Raw genomic sequence first — 24,937 nt, forward strand, 5'->3', positions numbered from 1 at the left:
ATACTGTTTTAAATTGTAATAAAATCTGTTTTGGAAACCAATCAAGAAAGCAGAAGTTATTAGAATTATTTAGCCTGACATGTTTATTGTTCCAAAATACTTTATAGTTTTTTTAAGTAAAATATATTGTGTTCAGAGGGAAAAAAGCTTTAGTTTTTTACCCAGACATGTAAAAAGAACATATTTTAGAGCAGTAATTGGTATAGTTTTCCTCGCCACTGTCACCACCGGCTTGCTTGGATCGGGACTTGAGGAGCTGCGCATCAATAGATTTGCTCTTATGTGTTTGGATTTCAGCAATGAAACTTAAACCACAATGAACTGAACTTAACTTAACTTCAACTCTGAAATCTGGGCTTTACTAGAACTATGTTAAGCTGCTTTGACACAATCTACATTGTGAAAAGCGCTATATAAATAAACATAAATTGAATTAGTCACAATACCGTAAAACCGTGATATTTTTATCCAAGGTTTATCACACCGTCAGAATATTATACCGGCCCATGCCCAACTCTGACCCTTCTGTTTCTTGAGCAAAGCTGCGTTCGTTGGGTAAAGTGTTCAAAACATTCTTTAAATGAATAAATAAAACAATAAATAAAACTACTAAGAAAGCAGATAATTGTGCAGAATTCACTGTGCGTGAGTTTGCTGGACAGTCTTTCACTGACACTGAAGGTACAGCAGAACAAAGAGTCGCTATTTCACTGAAAATGAAAGCCTGTAAACTCCATTTTCATCTCTCTGTCCCTCTCACACACTTTATACCTTTGAACTGCTGGCATGTTTGTAAGGTAACTTTTCCTCTCCTCTTCGCTGTAAAAGTGATACTTGTGGATCCATACACGAGTGTGTCTGTAGAGCGAGTTTTACACTGTATCTATTACGGATTACCTCTGATAACCGTACATTATGTGCATATAGACTGTAATCGCTTCTGCTCTTCATTGTCTGCGCCACTCGTCGGTGAACAGCGCTGACAGTTTTTAGAGCCCTTTCCGCTGAGCGCGTGAACACATTGACCAGTCATAGGGGTGCAAGAGCATGCTTGACAATGCTCTGAAATCAAACAGAATCATATTTATAGCAGTTTATTTGCTATAAATGCTCATCTTGTCTTCTGTGCACGTACTTGAGTTTTTAAAACATTCAAAAGGAGTTTTCTTTAAGCAGGTAAAATTAAAGGTACAGTATGTAAATCGTACTTCTTGCATTAAAGAACAAAAGTGTATTACAAGTAATATATAAATATATTTAAAGATTTTAATAAAATGTTCTTGTTTTGAGAAGAAAAAACATATAATTGCGGTTAGAAAGCATTGTCAATGCAACCAAATCAATGGCATGAAAATCGTAACCGAACCATGAGACCAGTGTAGGTTCACACCCCTATTAAATAAAAGGCCAAATGGTAATCAAACAACCTTCTTTTTCTTAGGTTTACCAAGAATAACAATATTTGTATATAAGGGCACTGAATAATGTCCATTGTGCATGTAATAGGTCAATAAACACTGTACAGCAGGTTAAGCAGTTACAAAATCCCCCCTTTAGTAACAGGTCAGCTAAGGTGATCATCTAAAACAGAGATCATCTAAAACAGAGACCAAAGTAGGGCCTGCGGGCCAAAGTTGGCCTATTGGATCCTTTGATTAGGCCCACCATCCCATCTGAGAATGATACAAAGGAATGGGGCGATGCCTTTAACAGAGACCGTCATTTATAATTAGACGCAACCTTTTTTGTTTGTTCGCTTGTTTTATTGCTGAGCTACAAAAAGCTAATTAAAAGTTTCAATTAAATGTCAATGAATCTGAGTTTTTAAAACTGTCACTATACTGCCAATACTCTACAAACGGACTATACAGCAGACATCGGCGAGCAAATTGAGGCAAAAACTAGTGTAACACCATTCTGTTATAAATGAGATTTTTTTTACTGTAATAAGTTCATTACTAAATGTAAAAAAAAAAAACTTATTAGTTAATATAAAGCTATTTTTTTTAGCTATTTTTAAAAATTATTAAATTAATTACCCATGGCATCTATATTTACCTCCGGCCTACTAGCCTCAATAAAGTTTGGATTTTGGCCCTTCACTAGAAAAAGTTTGGTCACCCCTTCTAAAAGAAGACAGACTTGCAAGCTTGTCTTGTTCGCTTTCAGAAGGCTTCATAAATACATTTCAAACATGAAGGAGTTACTAAAGAAAGTCTACTTCTCAGACACAAGGACATACACTCTGACGTTGAGGTAAAGTTGGTTTAAATACACACATTCGCTCGTTTCTAACAGTGGCACATTGTGATAGGCTACTTTAAATATTCGGTCTGAAATCGCATGTAAATATGACTTAAAAACAACATTAAGCACTATTTCATTAACTGTGAACGATGTTTGACAGTCTTCGGCTGCTAACATGATTTCCCAATTTGGAATTAGCCAAGTATACTTTTCTGAAATTATATTATTAAGGAGAAAGTCCGAATATGCGAATACAATACCAACTTCACCTCAACAACTCTGACCCATATCCGAGTGACCTTTGCCCTACTTTCCCTGAGTGCATAACAGCTGCTTCTGTTAGTTAGCATACTGACAAAACAAAACGTTTAAAACACAAAATATGACATATCCCGTGTATAAACGGATAATAACTCTTTAATATGAGCGTAAACATGCTCTCGGCTTTACAGAATCAGAGGTTTGCCATGTTTTGTTAGCGTTCGGGCTAACTTGCTCGACAGTGAAGTGTGACAGAGAGTTACCTTGGAGGGAATATCTACTTGCTGGAAACATTTGTGGAGCTGAATGTGCCGCTGTGGCTCTGCTCAACTCTTCGGCAGGTTTTCCAGGCTGAATGTGGACAAACAAATCTCACCTCTGTTTACCCTGTTACAGAAGAGGTGTCATAACAGAACTCGAGCAGCGCGTCTGTTGCGCAGCCCACTGTGACGTCAGAGAACGCGCCGGAAATAGGAGACGGAGACGCTGATCATGAACACATGTGGATTTTTAAAAACATATTATATAATAAACAAAACGAAAAATTTAGATTTTTAAAAAAGAAAAAAAGGAAAAGTGCACTAAAAGGTTTCGCATTTACAAGAGTTATATGTAAGATTTTTTACACAAAGACCTTAAGACCAGAGCAAATTCAGACTTCACTGTCAGAAATCTGACCGCAATTCAGCAAAATTCAATAATGAATTCTCCAGTCTACAGAGACTCTGATGTTCATTTGCGCATCCCAAAACTCCACATTTATATTGGATTGGATATATTTTAAGCAGCCCAAGACCGGTTACCAGGGGCGTAGCAACCGAGGGGGAAGGGGGGATCCGTCCCCCTCACTTTTAGAGACAGGCCATTTAGAAACAGGTGATTAATAATTATATGAACATATGATCTCATCCAGCCGTCCCCCCCACTTTTAATTTGTCCGCTACGCCCCTGCTGGTTATTGAAGCTAAGCAGGGCTGAGCCTAGTCAGTATCTGGATTGGAGACCCCTTCGAAAAACTAGGTTTCTGTTGGAAGTGGTATCAGTGAGGCCAGCAGGGGGCGCTCAACACGTGGTCAGTGTGAGTCCTAACGCCCCAGTATAGTGAAGAGGACATTATACTGTCAATGAGCATCGTCTTTCGGATACGACGTTAAACAGGTCCTGAGACTCTGTGGTCATTAAAAATTTCATGGCACTTCTCGCAAAGAGTAGGGGTGTAACCCTGGTGTCCTGGCCAAATTTTCTCCATAATGGCCTCCCAATCATCCTCATCCACCTAATTGGCCCTATCACTGTCTCTCCTCTTTACGGCAATAGCTGCGTGTGGTGAGCGCTCTGGCGCCGTTGTCTTGTGGCTGCCTTCACATCATCCAAGTGGATGCTGCACACTGGTGGCGGCGTCGAGAGACCCCTCACCCTCATGATTGTAAAGCACTTTGTGTGTATATACATACACAACAAATGCGCTATATATATATATATATATATATATATATATATATATATATATATATATATATATATATATATATATATATATGTATATACACACATTACATCATTACATCATAATCCTTTTAGTCGCTGACATTATCTTCAGCAGGTGAAAACTCTGTTGGCAGACGGCTGCTTCTCACTCAAGGCTTTTATGCTAATTAGGGAGAGAGGGTCACTAGTGGGCGGGGCTTTCCCCCTTCAATGACACATACAAAGTGAGAATTTCAATCAAAGAGTTTCTGCAGACTGTTTTTATCAAGTGTTATTATAAAAAAAATTTAACTAATAAATGTTTACTATTAAAGGCTGGCTATATTCACATGCTGTTGCCACACAACTGTGTTTAAACCTTTTATAAAAAAATGTTTTGCATAATAGGCCCCATTTAAAGGGATAGTTCACCCACCCTAAAATATCTGTCATTATTTAATCACAGCTTTCATATTAGTCAATACTAAAATTACTTTATATAGTTTTCCATGTGTTTAAAAAAAAGAAAAACTGGTGAAATTAAATGACAATGAATAAAATAAAATAAAGAAATAAATTTAAAGTAAAAATATAAAATGTAATAATGAATTTAATCAAAACTAAACAAAAAAAAACTATTTTAAGGAAAATAAATTTGCATTAAATGTTGAAATGAAATACAATACAAAAATAAACAATGAAGTAACATTAAATACAAATATTAACAGAAATGAAACAAACTAAAATCAAATTGATAAAATAAAACACTAAATTAAAATTAAAATAAAATAATTAAACTGAATAATGGACTTAATTAATTTATTGAAAAGTAAATGTATTAAACGAAAAATTAAATTAAATGTTATATTTATTAGTATGGGCGGCGTGGTGGCGCAGTGGGTAGCACTGTAGCCTCATAGCAAGAAGGTCGCTGGTTGGAGCCTCGGCTGGGTCAGTTGGCATTTCTGTGTGGAGTATTCATGTTCTCCTCGTGTTGGTGTGGGTTTCCTCCGGGTGCTCCGGTTTCCCCCACAGTCCAAATACCTGTGGTATTGGTGCATTGGGTAAGCTAAATTGCCCACAAGTGTGTGAATGAGTGTGTATGGGCTTTTCGCAGTTATGGGTTGCAGCCGGAAGGCCATCTGCTGCGTAAAACATATGCTGGATAAATTGGTGGTTCATTCCGCTGTGGCGACCCCTGATTTATAAAGCCAAAAGAAAACAAATGAATGAAATGTTGATTAAAAATATGTATATATAATTGCAGTACAATAACAGGCTAAACAAGTTACCAGTATGAAGTTACTAATATTCTACATTCTTTCAAGTTTCTATGATGAAGATATATGCACAATTAAAGTATTATTATAACATCCATCCACCTTAAAACCATAAAACACAGCAGCTAGTGAGTGTTGTTGAACCCAAAACACACTAATAAATGACAATTTTTGCCGAAAAGAAAATGAAAGAATGAATAAATATATTATACCCATAAGTTTTGTTTCCACTTTCACCAAGTCTGTGTGCATCGCCATAGAGGGGCAGACCTGAAACACGGTCAAGATTTTCCAGGACAGGCTCAGACTGACCTATTTTTTTTCAGCCTGTGCATTTGGTTGATCTGGTTTGTATTTTCATTCAGACACATTTAGCCCCTGCAGAATCCGGCCTGCTGCAGAACGTGCTTAATAATTACTCAAATGTGTTTGTCAAACAGTCTCATGTTTTCACTGTGTGTGATTCTTGCTTTCTTCTTTCCCATCTCATATAAGAAAATTCAATTATATTATCAAGCCATGTATTTACATCATGAGCTGCAACAGAAGACATGATCAGAAAAAAATCTTAAAGGCATAATTCACCCTTTAATGATTATTAATTAATTATTATTAATTATTCAGTCATTAATAAAATTATTGAAATTTTTTGGTTATTTTTCAGAGAAATGCTAATGGTCTAATCCAAATCAATGATCTATGCTAAGCTAAGCTAAAAGTGTTCCCAACAGACCCGGGGATCTACTGAATGGATTAAAAATTGTAAAACCCATACAAACAAACACGCACACACACACATTTTGAAAAGCACTATACAAATTGAATTGTATTTTCATAAACAGTGAGCTGAGGAAACACTGCATTCAAACCAGGAGCCTTTGTAAAAAGTGTTTTTCAATGGCCATCTTTACATTCATTAAATTAAAGTCAATGGCTCAACACAAAAACAGTGAATCATTAACATGTCCTCTTTGCTTTTTCGGTGGGCTGACAGTGTCAAAAACAATATTTGTAAATGACTGCAGATGTAAATGATGAGCGCTGTGAGAGCAACACTAATGCTGTTTTATTAATAGGTGACAGCTCTTTTAAATGTGTCCCCAAAGCAGAATCATCCAACATAAAAGCCCAGCGCCTGAACAACTCATCCCGAGCACAAGTCCATGTCCTGCTCAGTGTGATAATTATTATATCAATGTCACAAACACCTCAGGCCACATTTCAAACTCATAATATATATAATAATGCATACTAGAGGATATAATGAACAACACAGAGTATATTTTAAGATACTTAAAAATAAAATCGTGACACTGTTTTCATGACAAACATTTCCTTTCTTAAATTCTCATGAATGTAATACACTGTTTATATATTATTACTAGCATTTACATTTTTAGTTCAGTTATGTCTCGTGTATATCCATTAATTCAGTAGTTTGTAATTCCTATATTCTCAAAATTTTGTTATTTTTTTTAAAGGGCCCCATGATGAAAAGGATCTTGTGTAAGCTGTATGGACAGAACTGTGTGTAAGTATAGTGTGCCCACAGTCATATTGGAGTGAAACCCAACAAGTCTCTTTTTTTTAATATCCTGACATTAAAATAGGACCCAAAATCCCAGTGATTTTGATGCCCAACCTAACATAATGTAGGGTGCGGTTTCCCCCACCCACCGATTGATTGACAGGTGCCATGTTTCTATAATAACATGTATACACATGTACACAGAAACTTTTTTTGCAAGGAAACTGAGATTTATAATATTTGTTCAACTTTCTGAGATTATTATAAGCTTAAAATCTTTTTAAAACAGAGCATGTCTGTAATAAAGGCAGTAAAATCCCTGTAAGTCTTAACCGCTATAATCACAACAGCCGCATGGTGACAGTAAACACTAATATGTGTGTGTGTGTACTGCAAACAGCATTTGTGTGTGACTCATCATTTCAGAAAGGCTTGAATAAACTCCACCAGAAAAAAACAAAATAAACTTACTTAGTATGTTTGAATAACGAGCAGTATTGGGCAGTAGCATCGCTACAAGTAGTTAAGTAGTAGCTTAAAATTCTTATTTTTATCCGGCCGGCATGGTGGCTCAGTGGTTATCACTGTTGCCTCACAGCAAGAAGGTCGCTGGTTCGAGTTCTGGCTGGGTCAGTTGGCATTTCTGTGTGGAGTTTACATGTTCTCCCCGTGTTGGCGTGAGTTTCCTCGAGGTGCTTTGGTTTCCCCCACAGTCCAAACACATGCGCTATAGATGAATTGAATAAACTAAATTGGCTGTAGTGTATGTGTGTGTGTGTGAATAAGTGTTTATGGATGTTTCCCAGTACTGGATTGCAGCTAGAAGGGCACCTGCTGCGTAAAACATATGCTGGAATAGTTGGCGGTTCATTTCGCTGTGGCGACCCCTGATGAATTAAGGGACTAGCTGAATGAAAATGAATGAATGACCATTTTCATCCATTTCTCAGTTAATATAGGCAATGTTTATTATTATTATTATTATTATTAAACAGTTATATCCATTAAAATAAGAGTTTGGTCACTGAACATCTTTAGAAATAGAAAGATATTACATTTAAATTCAAAAGAAACAAATACTAAAAACTACAAAATTTCATATTTTTTATGTTTCTTTTTATTTTTCCTGTTTATTAAATAAAAAAATGATTCCCCAACATATTTAGTTTAACTAATGATTTGGACCATGACCATGACCATGACATTTTTGTGTCGAATTAGTTTCAGTTTTGGTTTTGGTACTGACTAATCTAATGCATATGCACAAATATATTATTGTAAACCACCCTATAGAAAATTTTCATTTGACAGAGAGATCGGTGCAACTTAGGCTCATTCTGAAAATGTAACCCTATATACATTTCTGGAGATCGCGAACTATGTAGCCAGAAGTACGTATGGCTGCATTTTGTCTTTAAAACGAATGCTACAGGGCTGTATGCTGCAGTTCCTTTTCTCGATTACCAGTTGACCACTTACCTCCGTGTGGACGGCTTTTAGGCTGTTACCAGTTTGTCCAGTGGCTCACTGTGTACGTCAGCCAACTTGAGACGCAGAGAGAAGTTGACCATAAGACGGGGTTCGGGTCCAGTGAAGAACAGCTCCAGAAAGTAAATGAGGTAAAATCTGAAAACGTGGTAAAAATCAGGGGTCTTTTTCTGGATTGCTTTTGAAAACACTGTCAGTTGGGTTTAGGGAAAGAGGTGCTTTTGAAAACACTATGGGTTGACTTTCGCCATAGGCGGAGGGTGAACAAACTCCAGGGTAAGGCTATGCGCTGCCCTTTAATGTAGTTAAAAAGATTTGCGACCAATCAAGAAAAGGTTTCCACAAAAGCACTGCCTATCAACAAACGTCTTATATTCAACACGCACATTAAATTATTTTATTAGATTTATTCAGTTATTATAGTCACTTTCGATATGCAGCCGGGGGCCTTAAGTTTTAAAATGAGTAGACCTAAATCGGGTGGATTCTTAAACTAAGTGTATAACAGCTAGTTTCTTATATGTATGATCCCTAATATACTAATTGATTTAACAAGTGACATATTTGAATATCCAACCCTTTTGCAAAAATAAATAAATTGCAACAATGCGTCAAGAATCCGAAATCCTTCACTTTGCCACAAGGACAATCGAAAACTGAACTTGCAATTCAGCAATAAATATATAAAAATAAGCATTTTTAAACTGTGATTAAAATACTGAACTTATTTTTCTCTATTAAGCTAGAAACAACAAAAAAGACAATGAAAATATGACAACATAAACTAGCTGTTTATTTGCGTTATTACGGGCTGTGGTAAACTTAAAGGCTCTAATAAATTAGAGGCAACCATTGCAGAGTAAAGGTGATCCAGTAGCCATTAGCTAGCATGAGTAATGGTTTGTTTAAACTAGTATCATATTATTCAAAATACAAATTAAAACATAATTTAAAATCTTGACTTCCCACTTCCCATCTTGACTTCCCACTTCCCACTGACATCACCACTGTAGAAAACACAGCAGAATTTAAATGCAAACAAGATTACTATACTAGGCTAGAATACTACATTACAATGAAGCAACCAAAATAAGGCATTTATTTTAATACTGAAAACAAGTTAAACCAGAATAATATATTATTATACCTCTGCCGTAATACTCATTTGTCATTTAAGTCTTACGTCTTTTACCAGCAAATCAGAAAAGTCTGCAGACCAGCACTTTCTGTTTTGTTTTCAGAGCAGCTGCGAACTCCAGTCAAAAACAGCGCTCATCAGTGCAAAGTTGGACAGTTCCATTTTTGTGTGGAGGGGGACTTTGAATTTGATTGACAAACTTACAATAGCTAAAGTGTTGTGTTAATCATTAACATTAAATTACATTCATATTCCGCCTTACACCCGTTACATGTTTTCAATGCATTTTTTTCTTTGCTGCTATCTCCGTGGTTTCTGGCCAGGGGGAGGCTAAGCCTTCCCCCGCCTTACACACGCTCCGCCTATGACTTTAGGGAAGAAGAAGGGTGGGTCAGTCGATCGGTCAGTCACTCAGTCAGTGGACAGCAGCCTGTAGTGGAACAGCAGGTGTGAATGACACTCGCGAGACAAAATTGAGATCTGACAAAAGTGTACACAGCAGCCTCTGGTGGATTCGCGAAAACAAAAACTGCAAAGAAAAGTACCTCCTGGGACGTATTTGGTGCTCTCCAGAAATGTATATAGGGGTACATATATAGGTGATATATGAGCACTGTATATCCAATATAAAAATCAAATATATGAAAATTTGAATTATACATGATTCGCTGACTGGACTCAAAAATCATACAGTATATATATATATATATATATATATATATATATATATATATATATATATATATATATATATATATATAACCACAGGTATCTAGTATTTAAACAAAAATCTCCACTATAATCCTTCTGATGATCCCAGAATTAACAGGTTAAAAGCCGAGCAGATGTGCTGTTCCCTGTGTGCTTAGGAGAAAGAAACATAATTAAAATGACTGACAGATGTGCATAATTAAAACACCAGGGCTCTGTCTGTCCAGCTCCTGCTGCTCACAGTATGAAGACCGATTTCCAGTGGAAACCAACATCTGTTCAGAACATGAATGATGCTTCAACCAGTTTGCCTAAGGAAAAATAACTCTGTACAATATATATATTTACATGTGATATACAACATATACAAAGAGCAGCGGTGCTTTCCATGCTACACATTTTCAGAAACACAGGTTAAACACTGACGAGCGGTACAAACACTGAAGAGATCATCAGTACAGCAAACAGGACCAAAGGGGGGACGTTTCACACAGACTGAGGACAAAAACACTGGAGGACATTTATTATTCAGTGGATGAAGACTCTGTGGACGAGATTCTCCCTGTAAACAAGCCTCATCCATTCAGTACAATCAGATGACCTGCGCTCTGATGTCCTGCTGGGGTCTGACAGAGATGTTTTAGTCAAAGTTGAAGATTCTTCTATCATTTACTGATCCTTGTGTTGATGATAATGCTTTTCAGCTGTTTTTCCTGTGCAATGAAGGTCAATGTGGTCAAATTTTTCAGTTTCTTTGGGAGAGACTATTGATATTTTACTTTTAGTGATATTATACTTGGGGTGGCAAGTATAGATGCTGGTTCGACTCCTAGCTTGGCCAGTTGGCTTTCTGTGTGGAGTTTGCATGTTCTCCCCGTGCTGGCGTGGGTACCCTTCAGGTGCTCTGGTTTCCCCCACAGTCCAAACACATGCGCTATAGATTAATTGAATGAATTGGTCGTGGTATATATGTGTGTGTGTGTGTGTGTGTGTGTGTGAATGAGTGTATATGGGTGTTTCCCAGTACTGGGTTGTGGCTGAAAGGGCATCTGCTGTGTAAAACATATGCTGGAATAGTTGGCGGTTCATTCCGTTGTGGTGACCCCTGATGAATAAAGGGACTAAGTCAAAAGAAAATAAATGAATGATATACTTTTAGTGTTATTTTGAACAGTTTTGGCAGCCTGGTGGCACAGTGGGTAGCGCTGTCACCTCACAGCAAGAAGGTCACTGGTTTGAGCCTCAGCTGGCTCAGTTGGCATTTCTGTGTGGAGTTTGCATGTTCTCCCCATGTTGGCGTGGGTGTCCTCCGGGTGCTCCGGTATCCCCCACAGTCCAAACACATGCGCTATAGGTGAATTGAATGAACTAAATAGGCCGTAGTGTGACTGTGTGCACATGAGAGTTTCCCAGTACTGGGTTGCGACTGGTAGGGCATCCACTGTGTAAAACATATACTGGAATAGTTGGCGGTTCATTCCGCTGTGGTGACCCCTGATGAATAAACGCACTAAGCCTAAGGAAAATGAATGAATGAATGATTTTATATGTTTAGTGTAATTTTAATTCGTTTTTTTATTTTCAATTTTAAAATGAATATTTTTTGTAAATGATCCTAAAATTTAAAATAATATAGCAAATTATTTACTAAAAGTTATAGTAATAAATAAAGTAATAAAATAAAGTAATAAATAATATTCTATCATAAAAATGTCAATTTCTTTTTTTAATTAATTAGTTATTTCAGATTTATTTTTTTTAGTTCACCAACTAAATGAAGGCAACTGGTTGAATTTCATTTAAATTTAATAAAACTACATAGCTTTTAATAAGAGAGTATATATATATATATATATATATATATATATATATATATATATATATATATATATATATATATATATATATATATAGTTGAAGTCAGAATTATTAGTCCCCCTTTTCCCAAATGATGTTTAACAGAGCAAGGACATTTTTACAGTATGTCTGATAGTATGTTTTCTTCTGGAGAAAGTCTTATTTGTTTTATTTTGGCTAGAATAAAAGCAGTTTTATATATTTTAAAAACCATTTTAAGGTCGATATTATCAGCCCCTTTAAGCTATATATTTTTTCGATAGTCTACAGAACAAACCATCGTTTTACAATAACTTGCCTAATTACCCTAACCTGCCTAGTTAACCTAATTAACCTAGTTAAGCCTTTAAATGTCACTTTAAGCTGTATAGAAGTGTCTTGAAAAATATCTAGTCAAATATTATTTACTGTCATCATGGCCAAGATAAAAAAAAATCAGATATTAGAAATGAGACATTAAAACTATTATGTTTAAAAAATGTGTTGACAAAAATCTGCTCTCCGTTAAACAGAAATTGGGGGAAAAGGGGGTGGGGGACTAATAATTCTTTCTTATATATATATATATATATATATATATATATATATATATATATATATATATATATATATATATATATGTTCCCATATTAAAAGCTAGTTTTACTATTTTAAAGATGTGTTTAAAATGTATTTTATTCACCACTGTAGAATGAACTGCCAACTATTCCAGTATATGCTTTACACAGTGGATGCCCTAACAGCCGCAACCCAGTACTGGGAAACTCCCACGTGCGCACATTTACACTTCGACAAATTTAGTAAATTAAATTCACCTATAGCGCATATGTTTATATATAAATATGAAGATAAAAATATTCCCTTTCAATTGGGAAGTGCTAGTACAAAATATGTATCTGTACGCTTAATTATTTTGTAAAAATTACTTTTTTCCTCAAAAACTTTAATCAAATACCATAACCTTCCCTCTCCCTTGAAATAACTTTCTTCCCTTCTTGGTTATTTGGAATTCCTTTAGGCTGGGGCTATCAGTTATTTATAGTGGGGCAATCTGTCCTTTAGGGCGAGGTAATAATGTAATGTGTGTATTTGTATAGCGCATTTATCGTGTATGACCATACACCCAAAGTGCTTCACAATCATGAGGAGTGGGGTGCCTCCACATCACCACCACTGTGCAGCATCCACTTGGATGATGCGATGGCAGCCACAGGACAACAGCGCCAGTGCGCTTACCACACAACAACTATAGGTGGAGTGGAGAGACAGTGATAGAGCCAATTCAGTGGATGGGAGACCATGATGGGTAAGGGCCATAGAGGAAATTTGGCCAAAACACTAGGATTACACTTCTACTCTTTACAAGAAGTGCCTTGGGATTTTTAATAAGCACAGAGAGTCAGGACCTCGGTTTAACACCTCATCCTAAAGTCGGCGCTTACTGACAGAATAGTGTCTCCTTCACTATATTGGGGCATTAGGACTCCCACCATCCGCAGTTTGAGTGCCCCCTGTTGGCCTCACTAGCACCACTTCCAACAGCAACCTAGTTTTCCCATGTGGTCTCCCATCCAGGTACTGACCAGGCTCAGCCATGCTCAGCTTCAGTGAGAAAGCAGTAATATGATAGGTAGGTAGATAATATAATATGTAAGGTCATATGGCTGTGGCTCAGTTCTAAGTTATTTGGGGCTGGGGAATCTTTAGGGCGGGCTATCAGTGCCTTAGGATGGGACTATCAGTGCTTCAGGGTGGGGCTATCAGTCATTTAGGGCGGGGCTATGAGGGCATGTCTCGTTTCTTCTTTGTATTCGTCCATACGTCCACCTTCCGTTATTTTGTTGGCAACACCCATCTTTCAACAATACAATCGGTTTGCAAAGAACGAGATCATGCACCACCCTACTTCTTTTGAAGTGAATGTATGTCACTATTGAAAAAAAGGACAATTTTAACTTCCATTTGAAGACTTTAAGATGCTGATGGCTGTCAAAACCATTTAATGAAAAGGGTCCATTAACAAACTCCTGATCAGCAGCCTATCAGCTCTCCTGCACATAAACATCAACACACATTTAAAATAAAGCAGTATGTCCGATCTGAATGAAACCCTGGCTGTGAGGTGAAGGGGGATACCAGGAGCCCGTCTGATGCCCTCACGTGCCGTTGGACGCCTCCACGGGCAGTAAGTGTGTGGTGTTGGAGATGTCGGACGGGTGCGAGCACAGGGTCTGGCTGTTCTCCTGCAGGGGCCACATCTCCTGCCAGGTGAAGGAGGGTAGATGTGGCGGCCGGCTGCTGAACAGGGGTCTTCTCTGCCTGTAGTTTGACCAGACCTGGAGAAGAGTCTCTTTAAAGGGCCGCGTGGTCAGAGTGTACAGGATGGGGTTCAGAGCGCTGTTGATGGGCAGAATGAAGATGACCACCCACGAGCTGATGGTTCCTGAGGAGATAAGTACAGTATGCATTACGCTGATCTGAACAAACAGTTGAAGTCAGAATTATTAGCCATCCTGAATTATTATTAGCCCCCCTGTATACATTTTTTGGCCCAATTTCTGTTTAATGGAAAGAATAATAATAATAAAAAAAAGATTAATTGATTCATTGCAATTCCCTAGTGATTCTGAATCAATTCTCAAAAGTTCGGAATCGATTCTGTTTTTAATCTAGATTGCAATCAGTGCAAGTTGTGAGCTAGAAAGAGAAAAATAATAAGCATTGACAGGTGCTTGTATGGACAAACTTAAAGGGATAGTTCACCCAAAAATGAAAATTGACTTATTACTTTCTCACCCTCAAGTGGTTTCAAACCTTTATGAGTTTCTTTATTCTATCAAACACAAAAAAGGACATTTTAAAGAAAGCTGAAAACCGTAACCATTTGCATCCATAGCATTTTGTTTTCCTATTATGGAAGTTAATAGATACAGATTTTCAGCATTTCTCAAAACATCTTCTTTTGTGTTCAACAAAATAAGTGAAGTTTAATTTTAAACTAATTTCGAGAGGAGCATGTGCTCATGATTGACCCAGCTGGTACACATTAGCTAATCATGATCCTCCAATCCCAAGTCACTATATATATCCTCATTTCCTCTCTGCACTATCTTCGTCTGGAAGAAACCCCCCTCCTCCCCTTCTTCCACCTTTATCCAGAATGGGCGGCACGTTGGCCCAGTGACTAGCACTGTTGCCTCACAGCAAGAATACCAATGGCGTTGGGTCTTCACCGGGCCATCTGGTATTTCTGTGCAGAGTTTGCATGTTCTCCCCATGTCCGCGTGGGTTTCCCCCGGGTTCCCCGGTTTCTTCCCACCATCCAAATGTGCTCCATATTATAGACAAAATAAGCCTAAATCTTTTTTTCTAATGTCTTATTCTCAGGAAGTTCACCTTAGTCTCAGCAGCGGGGGAGTTTCAGATCGACCTGAGCTCAATCTCCCCTCGCCCTGTGAAAGGAGGGAGCCCTGGGCTCAAGGATCCCTTGAGCTCAGGGGTCTCTTCCGGGACAGCACGCCAAACAAGCTATGTATAAATCGTGAGCTAAGTGTGAACTCTTGAAACTCATTATGGTTTGGAAACACTTGAGGTACAAAAAATAGTGAGAAAATTATAATTTTTAGGTAAACTACCCCTTTAATTGTAATAAGATTTGGAATAAGTAAAAGGTGGATAAATGAGAGTATAATTTTTATTTTTGGGTGAACTATTCCTTAATAGTTAAAACATTAAATGTTTCTGAATTTCACAAATATATTCAAAATGTGTTCTTGACCAGTATAACTTTTTCACAGACACAACATTTTTTTATTTATTTCTTTTTTCTGATGGATCATGTGACACATTTGGGACTCTATTTAGACGATCCATGCGCAAAGTCCAAAGCGCAGGGCGAAAACACATTAAGGGCTTGTCTGAATCCACTTTTGCTATTTTAAGGACGGAAAAATCCACTTTGCGATGTGGCGCATGGTCTAACAGGGTTGAGCTTATTCTCTTAATGAGTTATAGGTGTGTTTTGTGAATAAACCAATCAGTGTCTCATCTCCCATTCCCTTTACGAGTCAGTTGCGTCGTGCCATAGCGCATTTGTTATTTACATGGCGGTGTCACTACAGCGGAATGAACCGCCAACTTATCCAGCTCATGTTTAACGCAGCGGATGCCTTTGCAGCCGCAACCCATCTCTGGGAAACAAAACAAATATAAATTTGCATATAATAAATAATACTGCTAATAATGATAACATCATACAAAAGCAATTTGTTATGAATAAACTGAAAAAGCCCCCCGAGGTGAAGAAGGCATGAAAGTAGGGTTTTTATATTTATGTGGGCTAGAAAATAATATGTTTTGTAATATTTTAATCTTTTAATTCTTTTTCATTTGTAAAGATATTTGCGTATTGCTGTACATCCTGTGCGTATTAAGAAATGTTTAACTAACGCGCTCTGTGCTGGACAATAGACCAGCTTTGATCTGATCTATTGAACCGTATGTTTAAGTTTCTCAAAATAGCAACGCGCCAGCAATGCACCTCAACACATCTCCTTTTTTAGATCAGAACGCCTATGGGTGCACATATGAGCCAAATGCATTTGCTTTTTAAACAGCGTGGTGGAAAACGTCAAAACGACTTCGCGCCAAGCTGAAACAAGCAAACAACAATTGCGTCGCGCCTTGCGCCGGGTGTATGATTGGGCCATTAGTGTTCAGGTCATTTTTAAATAATAATAAAATGGTCAATAATAAAATCACAGTAAATTAAAAAAATATATATATTTTTTTCATATTCATTTATTAATGAGAGTTTTCTAATCAGATAAATTATGATTTAGTTAAAAAATATATCAAGTTATGACTGTTTTATAAAATAATGATTCCTCAAGAAACGAATTCAGTCTTTGACAATCGCTAAACTAGCTAGTTATGCATCTTTTCAGTGTTGGGGAAAGTTATTTTAGAAAGTAATGCATTACACTATTGAGTTACTCCCCAAAAAGTAGCTAGTTGCGTTACTTAGTTACTTTTGATAGTAAGTAATGCGTTATGTTACTTTAGAGTTACTTTCTCATACCTGGCTGAGGCTTGATCTCTTTCAGAACGTGTAGATTCTTTCCTTTTTTTTAAATAGAGGAGCTCTGCATTTAACGACACACTGAATAACCTACATTTACCTTTAAAAAAACTAATTAAAAATAATTTGAATAATGTTACCTTCTGAGAACTTCCTGACGCTACACATGCCATATATACATATATATAGATTAATGAAAGTTGAAAGCAATGTGTTTGCTACTTTTGTATGTCTTACTGTATTAGTTCAGTAAAATCAGTGTCCGTTGAGACTATAATCCCCTTTTCTTCCATGTGTTCAGTATAATGAGAATACTTCCATCACAGAAATGTAAGGCTCAGTCATCTTGATTTCTATAGTTTAACTATAGTTCACCATAGTTTAACTGTAGTTCATTTTTTTGGTTACCATGGTTTTACTACAGATAAGGGTGAGAGTTAAGAAGTTTGTTGCAACGCTCCTAATGAAATCCCTTACCTCAGGGATTTTTTCCACCCTTTAGTTAAATTACTGAAGGACTTTCATGCAAACGGGCACTTACAGTATCTCTCTCTCTCTCTTTCCTGCACGGTGCACTACTCCCTCTGTCAGCATCCATCGCAGTCTGGATTATTTCGTGTGCTTGTTGCTTTATTTTCACACCCAAGTAATGATCTGTATATCGTTAATCGAGCACAGTTGTGATGACGTTTAGAGGATCAGAATAGATGAAATAGACACACCAAGCGTTGTTCAGACAAGCACGAGCAGGAAGTGGTTTCTGTTTGCGTCATCACAATATACTGTTTTGGCTGTGCTGTTTTGGCAATAAAAATCTTTCGGCTGAAAAACGAAAATTGACTGTCATGCCATTTTTGGCCAAAAATTTTTCGATGGCCGAATATTTGGTGCAACCATAATAATTTTAATTCAGCTAATTATTTTTCAAAAGCAAATTAATTCATCTAAAATGTAACTCAAGTTACAGTTTTAAAAAAGCAACTCAAATATTATTACTTAATTATTATTATTACTTAATTTTTTAAAGTAATGAGTTACTTTACTTGTTAGAAGTAATTTTATTATGTAACTTGCATTACTTGTAATGCCTTACCCACAACACTGCATCTTTTACTATTATATTTAGTAAAGCTATTAAATCTTTTACCATCTCTCGATTAAAGAGAGACTTAGTTTATTGGAGTTTCTCATGAAAAATGTGTATATTTCAGCAAAGTGGGATGCTTTTGAATTACATCCCTCATTCACAGTAATTCCCCGCTAATTCCAACTTTAAAAGTTTATCATAAAAAAGCCTTAAGTATATCTGGAATAGTCATATGAACTACATTGATGCTACTTTTTAGCAGCTTAAAATCTCCGGCTCGCATTCACTGCGATTATATGCAAAACAAAAAACAGCACTTTATTCAAAAAGTCTCTCCACGGATGAGAGAAATGCACACAGTGTGTCACAGCACTGGAGTAGATAATGAGAAAGTTTTTCTTTTTCTGAAAGTTTGCCATGCTCGCTCCAGTATATGTGCCAGTTTGAAGCCATCAACCTTTTCAACACTCACAGGCATGCGTATGGAATGAAAGCGAATGATGAATACAATCTGAAAAAGCAGACGATGGCTATAAATAGTCTGTAAACACACCTGGTGAGACACTTACCGGGGATCTCGACCTCCATAAGTGAGAGAATCTTGAGGATGAAGATGGGAATCCAGCACAGTGAGTCGGTGATGACGATGGAGAAGAATCGCTTGGCGATGGTCAGCTCTTTCTTAATGTGGTTGCTGTATTTGGTGGTCTGCGTTCCTGTCCTCTGGATATTGTAAAACATGCTTCCGTAAGACAGCACGATGATGAGAAAAGCCACCAGATTGAGACCTATTTGGAGACAGGATACGTTTTTGACATGATGTATATAAGAGGATGACCTCAATATAGCACATAAGTGGCACAATAATAGACTTTGAACACCTTTCAGTTCAGGAAAGGTTAAGTTATTGTTGAGATGACTGGAGTCCTGGACATTTCTCCAGTGATTCGCAATCTAAACTCTGACCTCTCCATGTGACCTCTATCATATAAACAAACTGAGAAACACTTCATGATCAGGATGAAGAACTGAAGCTGTAAAAATTGGAAAGATACTGAAAAATCACTGTATAGACTTTTTTCTTGGCAGCTGCATGAAAGGCGCCAAAGTGACCAGTGTTTTCCGGTAGAATGCTAAGAACTGCCGTTTACAGCTTTCACAACTGGTAATTTGCGCTCCAAAAATGTGTCCCAATAGCGTTTTGAGTGGATTACGGAGTGTTTTTGTGACACACAACTTTGAAAAGTGTGTGTTAAAGCTGTTCTGTCTCGCTACAATCCAACTCGCTCTTTAAGATCTCAAAACTCAGGGCTTCTGGTAGTATATGAATAGCCTTCCTGATAATGTCCGAGGCTCAGACACACTCTCCCAATTCAAAACTAAATTAAAGACCTATCTGTTCAGTAAAGCATACACTCAGTGCACCACTTGGCGGGCTTCCACACAGGTTCTGCATCTTGTTGATATACACTATGAACAGCAGCTACGCTAATTATTCTCTTTATTCTCCATTTCCACCTAGGGATACTCTTCCCGAGGCTCTCAGACTATGCAGAGTCACTGATTCGATCCAAGACCAACGACGAGATGATCCCAAGGTTTCCATATCCTGGACCAGGCCGTATCCTGAGCAGCTACTGTGATGGTCATGGAGGAGTGGAGAACATGAGACTGATTCCTGTGACGCTCCAGAGACAGACGAGTATTCGCTGAGGCCAGCTTCCAAGCCTCCGCCACTGAGACTGCAGCTCTGCACAAGACGTTTGGCCAGCGGAGAAATTAAAATGGTCGTGCCCAACTGAGTCTGGTTTCTCTCAAGGTTTTTTTTCTTCACTTTCGCCATTAGTGAAGTTTTTTTTCCCTCTCCGCAGTCGCCACTGGCTTGCATGGTTCGGGATCTGTAGAGCTGCGCATCGTTAAACCACACTGGACTGAGCTAAACTGAACTGAACTTAAACACTACAAACTGAACAACACTGTTCCTATTTAATATGATCTTTTATGTGAAGCTGCTTTGACACAATCTACATTGTATAAGCGCTATACAAATAAAGGTGAATTGAATTGAATTGTTAGAATCTGTCAGATGTGATTCAAGTGCAAGAGAAAAACGTTCGCCTAGTTCACGTGTCTGCTGTCAGAAATACAGTGTGTGTGTGTGTTTCCCCGGCCTGTCAGCTGTTAGCTCAGCGGCTCTTCAACACACACACACACACACACGCACACACACACACACACACACACACACACACATGCAATACTTCACTGCATTATAGAGCAAACCAGATTACTGGCTTGAAACTTAACAGATATGGAAGTTATGTAATTTACAAAAATGAGCAATAAAACTCTTACTGATACTCTGCTGGCTGATTGCATGTTCATTAATCATGAGACGTTTATGTTTCATTTAGAGTGTTGTTTTCACCACGGTTTGTGTTTTTCTGTCATTTCAAAATGTCACTTTATTTTCACTTTGTCACAGTTATTAAATCAGTGTCCTAGTGGGACAGTACAGTAAGCTACGTGTGTGTGTGTCAAACATTTTGGTGAACTACATTGGTTTGGGTTGGTTATATATTTGAAAGAAAGAGAAACTGTTGACTTTAGTGATGACGAGGCTTCATTTAAAAGGCAGAAGATATGCCGTCTGACAATAAGGGCAAAATGCCTCACACAGCAGTTGTTTTTCATCACTTTAGATCAGGGGTTCCCAAACTTTTCAGCCTGCGACCCCCAAAATAACAATGCCAGTGACTCGCGACCCCCAATATCCTCTGAGGTGGTTATATATACAGCACCATCTAGTGGACTTACGGGAAACGGCACTTATGAGAAAACCTGCCCCAGTAACATATTTGAGATTGTCAAAAATATACACTGCGCCCTCTGGTGGATGTGTGACAACAAAAACTGCAAGAAGATGTATTCCAGGGTACATATTTGTCAGTTCTCAAAAATGTAGTCCTGGACACATATCTCAAATATACGTAGCTGAGGGTAGCGGGAATGAAGATTGAGAACCACTGGCTAAAAGAACACAATAAACGTACCTAGAAAGATGACGATGGAGTAAATCTGAGCTCCAAGTGTCTCTGGCTGCTCCGAGTGCAGAGGAAAACACACACCGTTGGTTCCATAGAAGTTTCTGAAAACACCTTTAAAGAGAAGAGGCAGGAAGGCGATGATGAAGCCCAGTACCCAGATGACCACAAGGATGGTGACGGTGCGGCGGCGGCCGGGCGTCAGGTAGCGGAACGGGTACACGATGCAGATGTACTTCTCCAGGGTGAGGTACGTGAGCAGCAGCACCGATACCTCGGTGGACAGCATGGCCAGAGAGCCGATCACCTGACAGGCCTCGCTGTCCATCCAGGCTTGAGCGTGACGATTGTACTCGCCGCGAAACTTCAGGTCATACGCGCCGATCATGAACAGGTAAACACCCATCAGGCCGTCCGCACCTGAGCAGGACAGAAATACAGAGGAGTTTAGAATGACATCGTCTTTTGTCATGTTTACCAATTACAGTGCCCACCAGACACACTAGAGGGCACTCTACACATCACATCTGCCACTGAATTTGGCTATAAATCCCATCATGTCCTGCAGTCACACACCAGTTTCTGCTCATTTGCTGATTACATACACACAGCTGCAGTTCATTACCACTGACTACATGAACTATATAGAGACCATTCACACACACATCCACTGCTGAGTCTTGTATCACTGTTAGTGTGCATCACCCAGAATTTTCTTTGTTCCTGTTTTCAAGAGTTCACACTTAACTGATGATTGATTATAAAGCTTGTCTGGCATGCTGTCCCGGGAGAGAGCCCTGAGCTCGTCAGATCCTCGAGCCTGAGGCTCCCTCCCGTTTGCAAGGCAAGAGGGGAGTTTGAACTCAGGTAGATTTCGAGAACTCCTCTGCTGTAGTAGCTAATGAACAGATAGTGATGGCTCCTAAAAGATATCTACTTACTAGGAGCATGTCTATGGTGCCGATTTGGATTAGTCAATTAACTTAAGTTGCATGTTTCTGGATGGTCAGAGGAAATCATGAAACCCGGGGGAAACCCATGTGAGCACGGGGAGAACTTGTAAACTCAAGTTTTGCACAGAAACGTCGGCTGGCTTGGTAAGGACTAGAACCAGTGACGTTCTTGCTGTGAGGCCACAGTGCTAACCACTGGGCCACCGTGCCACCCATCTAGGAAAGGAGGAGGAGTAGGGGTGGAAGGGGGGATTTATAAATACACTTCACTTGTATTTACTCATGTTTTGATTTTGGACAGTTTGTTTTTTTTTAAGTGTTTTTCCTGCCCTGACCATTGGCTGTCTTTCTGGAGTACTCTGTTGGATGACCACTGTGATGAATGAAAAGCAAAACAAAACACAAAATATGAAAAAAAAGTGTAAAAACAAACAATAAAAAGCAAAGAAATAAAAAAATAATGCAAGAAACAAAATAAAACTAAACAAAAACAAACTAAAGCAAGAAATAAAACTGAACAAAAACAAACTAAAGCAAGAAATAAAACTAAACACAAACAAACTAAAGCAAGAAATAAAACTAAACAAAAACAAACTAAAGCAAGAAATAAAACTAAACAAAAACAAACTAAAGCAAGAAATAAAACTAAACAAAAACAAACTAAAGCAAGAAATAAAACTAAACAAAAACAAACTAAAGCAAGAAATAAAACTAAACACAAACAAACTAAAGCAAGAAATAAAACTAAACAAAACAAACTAAAGCAAGAAATAAAACTAAACAAAAACAAACTAAAGCAAGAAATAAAACTAAACACAAACAAACTAAAGCAAGAAATAAAACTAAACAAAAACAAACTAAAGCAAGAAATAAAACTAAACAAAAACAAACTAAAGCAAGAAATAAAACTAAACAAAAACAAACTAAAGCAAGAAATAAAACTAAACAAAAAACAAACTAAAGCAAGAAATAAAACTAAACAAAAACAAACTAAAGCAAGAAATAAAACTAAACAAAAACAAACTAAAGCAAGAAATAAAACTAAACAAAAACAAACTAAAGCAAGAAATAAAACTAAACAAAAACAAACTAAAGCAAGAAATAAAACTAAACACAAACAAACTAAAGCAAGAAATAAAACTAAACACAAACAAACTAAAGCAAGAAATAAAACTAAACAAAAACAAACTAAAGCAAGAAATAAAACTAAACACAAACAAACTAAAGCAAGAAATAAAACTAAACAAAAACAAACTAAAGCAAGAAATAAAACTAAACAAAAACAAACTAAAGCAAGAAATAAAACTAAACAAAAACAAACTAAAGCAAGAAATAAAACTAAACAAAAATAAACTAAAGCAAGAAATAAAACTAAACACAAACAAACTAAAGCAAGAAATAAAACTAAACAAAAACAAACTAAAGCAAGAAATAAAACTAAACAAAAACAAACTAAAGCAAGAAATAAAACTAAACAAAAACAAACTAAAGCAAGAAATAAAACTAAACACAAACAAACTAAAGCAAGAAATAAAACTAAACAAAAACAAACTAAAGCAAGAAATAAAACTAAACAAAAACAAACTAAAGCAAGAAATAAAACTAAACAAAAACAAACTAAAGCAAGAAATAAAACTAAACAAAAACAAACTAAAGCAAGAAATAAAACTAAACAAAAATAAACTAAAGCAAGAAATAAAACTAAACACAAACAAACTAAAGCAAGAAATAAAACTAAACAAAAACAAACTAAAGCAAGAAATAAAACTAAACAAAAACAAACTAAAGCAAGAAATAAAACTAAACAAAAACAAACTAAAGCAAGAAATAAAACTAAACAAAAACAAACTAAAGCAAGAAATAAAACTAAACAAAAACAAACTAAAGCAAGAAATAAAACTAAACACAAACAAACTAAAGCAAGAAATAAAACTAAACAAAAACAAACTAAAGCAAGAAATAAAACTAAACAAAACAAACTAAAGCAAGAAATAAAACTAAACAAAAACAAACTAAAGCAAGAAATAAAACTAAACAAAAACAAACTAAAGCAAGAAATAAACTAAACAAAAACAAACTAAGCAAGAAATAAAACTAAACAAAAACAAACAAAAGCAAGAAATAAAACTAAACAAAAACAAACTAAAGCAAGAAATAAAACTAAACAAAAACAAACTAAAGCAAGAAATAAAACTAAACAAAAACAAACTAAAGCAAGAAATAAAACTAAACAAAAACAAACTAAAGCAAGAAATAAAACTAAACAAAAACAAACTAAAGCAAGAAATAAAACTAAACAAAAACAAACTAAAGCAAGAAATAAAACTAAACAAAAACAAACTAAAGCAAGAAATAAAACTAAACAAAAACAAACTAAAGCAAGAAATAAAACTAAACAAAACAAACTAAAGCAAGAAATAAAACTAAACAAAAACAAACTAAAGCAAGAAATAAAACTAAACAAAAACAAACTAAAGCAAGAAATAAAACTAAACAAAAACAAACTAAAGCAAGAAATAAAACTAAACAAAAACAAACTAAAGCAAGAAATAAAACTAAACAAAAACAAACTAAAGCAAGAAATAAAACTAAACAAAAACAAACTAAAGCAAGAAATAAAACTAAACAAAAACAAACTAAAGCAAGAAGCAAAACAAAAAACAATACTGGAAACAAAACAAAGATGCAAAACAAAATTAAACAAAGAAAAGCAAGAAGCAAAACAAACATCACAGCAAACATCCAACAAACATCACTGCACAATAAAATCTCTTGATGAAAACTGACAGCAGGCCA

General features: G+C 36.7%; 2 protein-coding genes across 2 annotated transcripts in view; both read right to left on the reverse strand.

The window, feature by feature from the left end:
* Window positions 1–2,960, reverse strand: part of etfdh (electron transfer flavoprotein dehydrogenase) — a 32,131-nt gene extending 29,171 nt beyond the window's left edge. The window contains exon 1 of the mRNA XM_056472292.1: window positions 2,772–2,960. Coding sequence (XP_056328267.1) covers window positions 2,772–2,802 — 31 coding nt within the window. The 5' untranslated portion in view covers window positions 2,803–2,960. The remainder of the gene's footprint in view (window positions 1–2,771) is intronic.
* Window positions 2,961–12,875: 9,915 nt separating this feature from the next.
* The window catches only part of rxfp1 (relaxin family peptide receptor 1), a 155,469-nt gene continuing 143,407 nt past the window's right edge, over window positions 12,876–24,937 (reverse strand). The window contains exons 16-18 of the mRNA XM_056472208.1: window positions 21,198–21,608; window positions 18,714–18,932; window positions 12,876–14,420 (exon numbers count right to left, since the gene is read on the reverse strand). Coding sequence (XP_056328183.1) covers window positions 14,134–14,420; window positions 18,714–18,932; window positions 21,198–21,608 — 917 coding nt within the window. The 3' untranslated portion in view covers window positions 12,876–14,133. The remainder of the gene's footprint in view (window positions 14,421–18,713; window positions 18,933–21,197; window positions 21,609–24,937) is intronic.

This window comes from Danio aesculapii, chromosome 14, assembly GCF_903798145.1.
Source record: "Danio aesculapii chromosome 14, fDanAes4.1, whole genome shotgun sequence".
NCBI lineage: Eukaryota > Metazoa > Chordata > Actinopteri > Cypriniformes > Danionidae > Danio > Danio aesculapii.